The sequence below is a fragment of the Microtus ochrogaster genome, chromosome 1 (genome assembly GCF_000317375.1).
Source record: "Microtus ochrogaster isolate Prairie Vole_2 chromosome 1, MicOch1.0, whole genome shotgun sequence".
Lineage (NCBI taxonomy): Eukaryota > Metazoa > Chordata > Mammalia > Rodentia > Cricetidae > Microtus > Microtus ochrogaster.
The window spans coordinates 36,318,187-36,319,735 of record NC_022009.1 but is presented as its reverse complement, the minus strand read 5'-3'; the positions used below and the strand labels follow the sequence as shown (position 1 = coordinate 36,319,735).

Genomic DNA, 1,549 nt, shown 5'->3' with positions numbered 1-1,549 from the left:
CTCAACAGGGAGGACCATGTACTGCAGAGATGGAAGGGATGGGGGAGTTACCTACTGACCTCTGGAGCACCAGACCAGCAAAGCTGACCCTCACAGAAAATGTACAGCAGGCTCGAGAACTGTAAAAGGAGTCATGGCCTCTACTTGCCACCTCGGAGATGTTTACCCTAAAGAGGGACTCTCCAAATGACCCAAGGCCACTGTGAGGGATGCTGATGACTCTGGGCTCCCTCACCCTTCATCCTCTAACCAGATCAATCCCTCCGTGTCTGTTAATAAACAGACCATGAGGGTTTTTCAGTAAATGTATCTTACTAGAGGTTGTCGGGCATAGCAGACTGACAGTCTGGTCAAGAGTAGCCGCACATGCCTTTGGAAGGCAGAGGCAGGGAGACCCGCACGGATTCGCGGTCAGCGTAGTCTACAAAGTGGCGCTCCTAAAAGAACAGAGGAGCAGTTTCTGGAAAAATGGCGGTGGCTTTGTGACACTCGAGAGCAGAGGCTGCCATGGCCTCAGTGTGTCTCCACAGGAAGGAGAGGCTAGTGACATAAGAGTGCGGCCAACACATATACTCTGACGGAAGCCGAAAGGCCGCTCTGCCTGCTGAGCCTGGCTGAGCACTGGACATTAGCATAAGGCACCTGATTAAGGCGGTAAATGTCATAACTAGTGATGCCACAGATGACAGACCTCCTCTCATATAGGCCGGTGTCAGCTAGGACACCACAGATCAGTCACACTGGGTCACCACAGACTTTCTAATTGGTTGATTCTTGATACACTTTCAGATGAACCATATAAATATAAAATTGCCTTTTGTTTAGTTTTTTTATTTGGGGATGGTGTAGTTATTGTTTTGGTTTGGTTTTCGTTGGGGAGGGTTGCTTTGTTGACACTGTCTCACTGAAGCCTTCACACTCGCTACCATGCACCTGGATGAAACTGCCATGTTTGTTGTCAAAGGTAAATGGGTTCCCACAGTTTCCTGTGGTCAAACAATGTCTTAAATCTTGCCCCTAAGCCCAGGAGTAGGTGAGAACTTGCTGTGTGTATAGAGAAGAGATAACGTTCCTACCTCCAGGTGCCTTACTCTGGAGCCCAGGTCAGGTAGGTACCTGGCACTCCTTGAATGTCTAACTCTGTCTCCACAGGCCCTGGTCCTTCACCAGCTGGGCCGCTACAGTCTAGCTGAGAAGATCCTCCGGGACGCAGTGCAGGTGAACTCGACAGCCCATGAGGTCTGGAACGGGCTGGGAGAGGTCCTCCAAGCTCAGGGCAACGACGCAGCAGCCACTGAGTGCTTCCTGACGGCCTTGGAGCTGGAGGCCAGCAGCCCTGCTGTACCCTTCACTGTCATCCCTCGAGTGCTCTGAAGGGCCACCCACCTCACCTGCCACATGGGCCCAGGATGCTCCGTCACCCAGTGAGCAGATCTGCAGTATCGAGGCCCTGGATGGATGTTTGACCACAGCGGAACCACGCCAACCCTGAATCATTGCTCTCCCCTCTTGCATTCATTCATTCTTGTCGTTTTTGCCAGATCCATGA

At 51.8% G+C, this 1,549-nt stretch overlaps 1 protein-coding gene across 5 annotated transcripts in view; it reads left to right on the top strand.

The window, feature by feature from the left end:
• Ttc7b (tetratricopeptide repeat domain 7B) overlaps positions 1-1,543 on the top strand; it is a 190,113-nt gene extending 188,570 nt beyond the window's left edge. For 4 of the 5 annotated variants that reach the window (XM_005343452.3, XM_013346495.2, XM_026780680.1 and 1 more), the window contains one exon: positions 1,153-1,374. In XM_005343452.3, coding sequence (XP_005343509.1) covers positions 1,153-1,374 — 222 coding nt within the window. Of the gene's footprint in view, positions 1-1,152 lie in introns of all 5 variants that reach the window. The other variant, XM_026780674.1, reaches the window with a different exon arrangement.
• Positions 1,544-1,549: the final 6 nt, after the last annotated feature.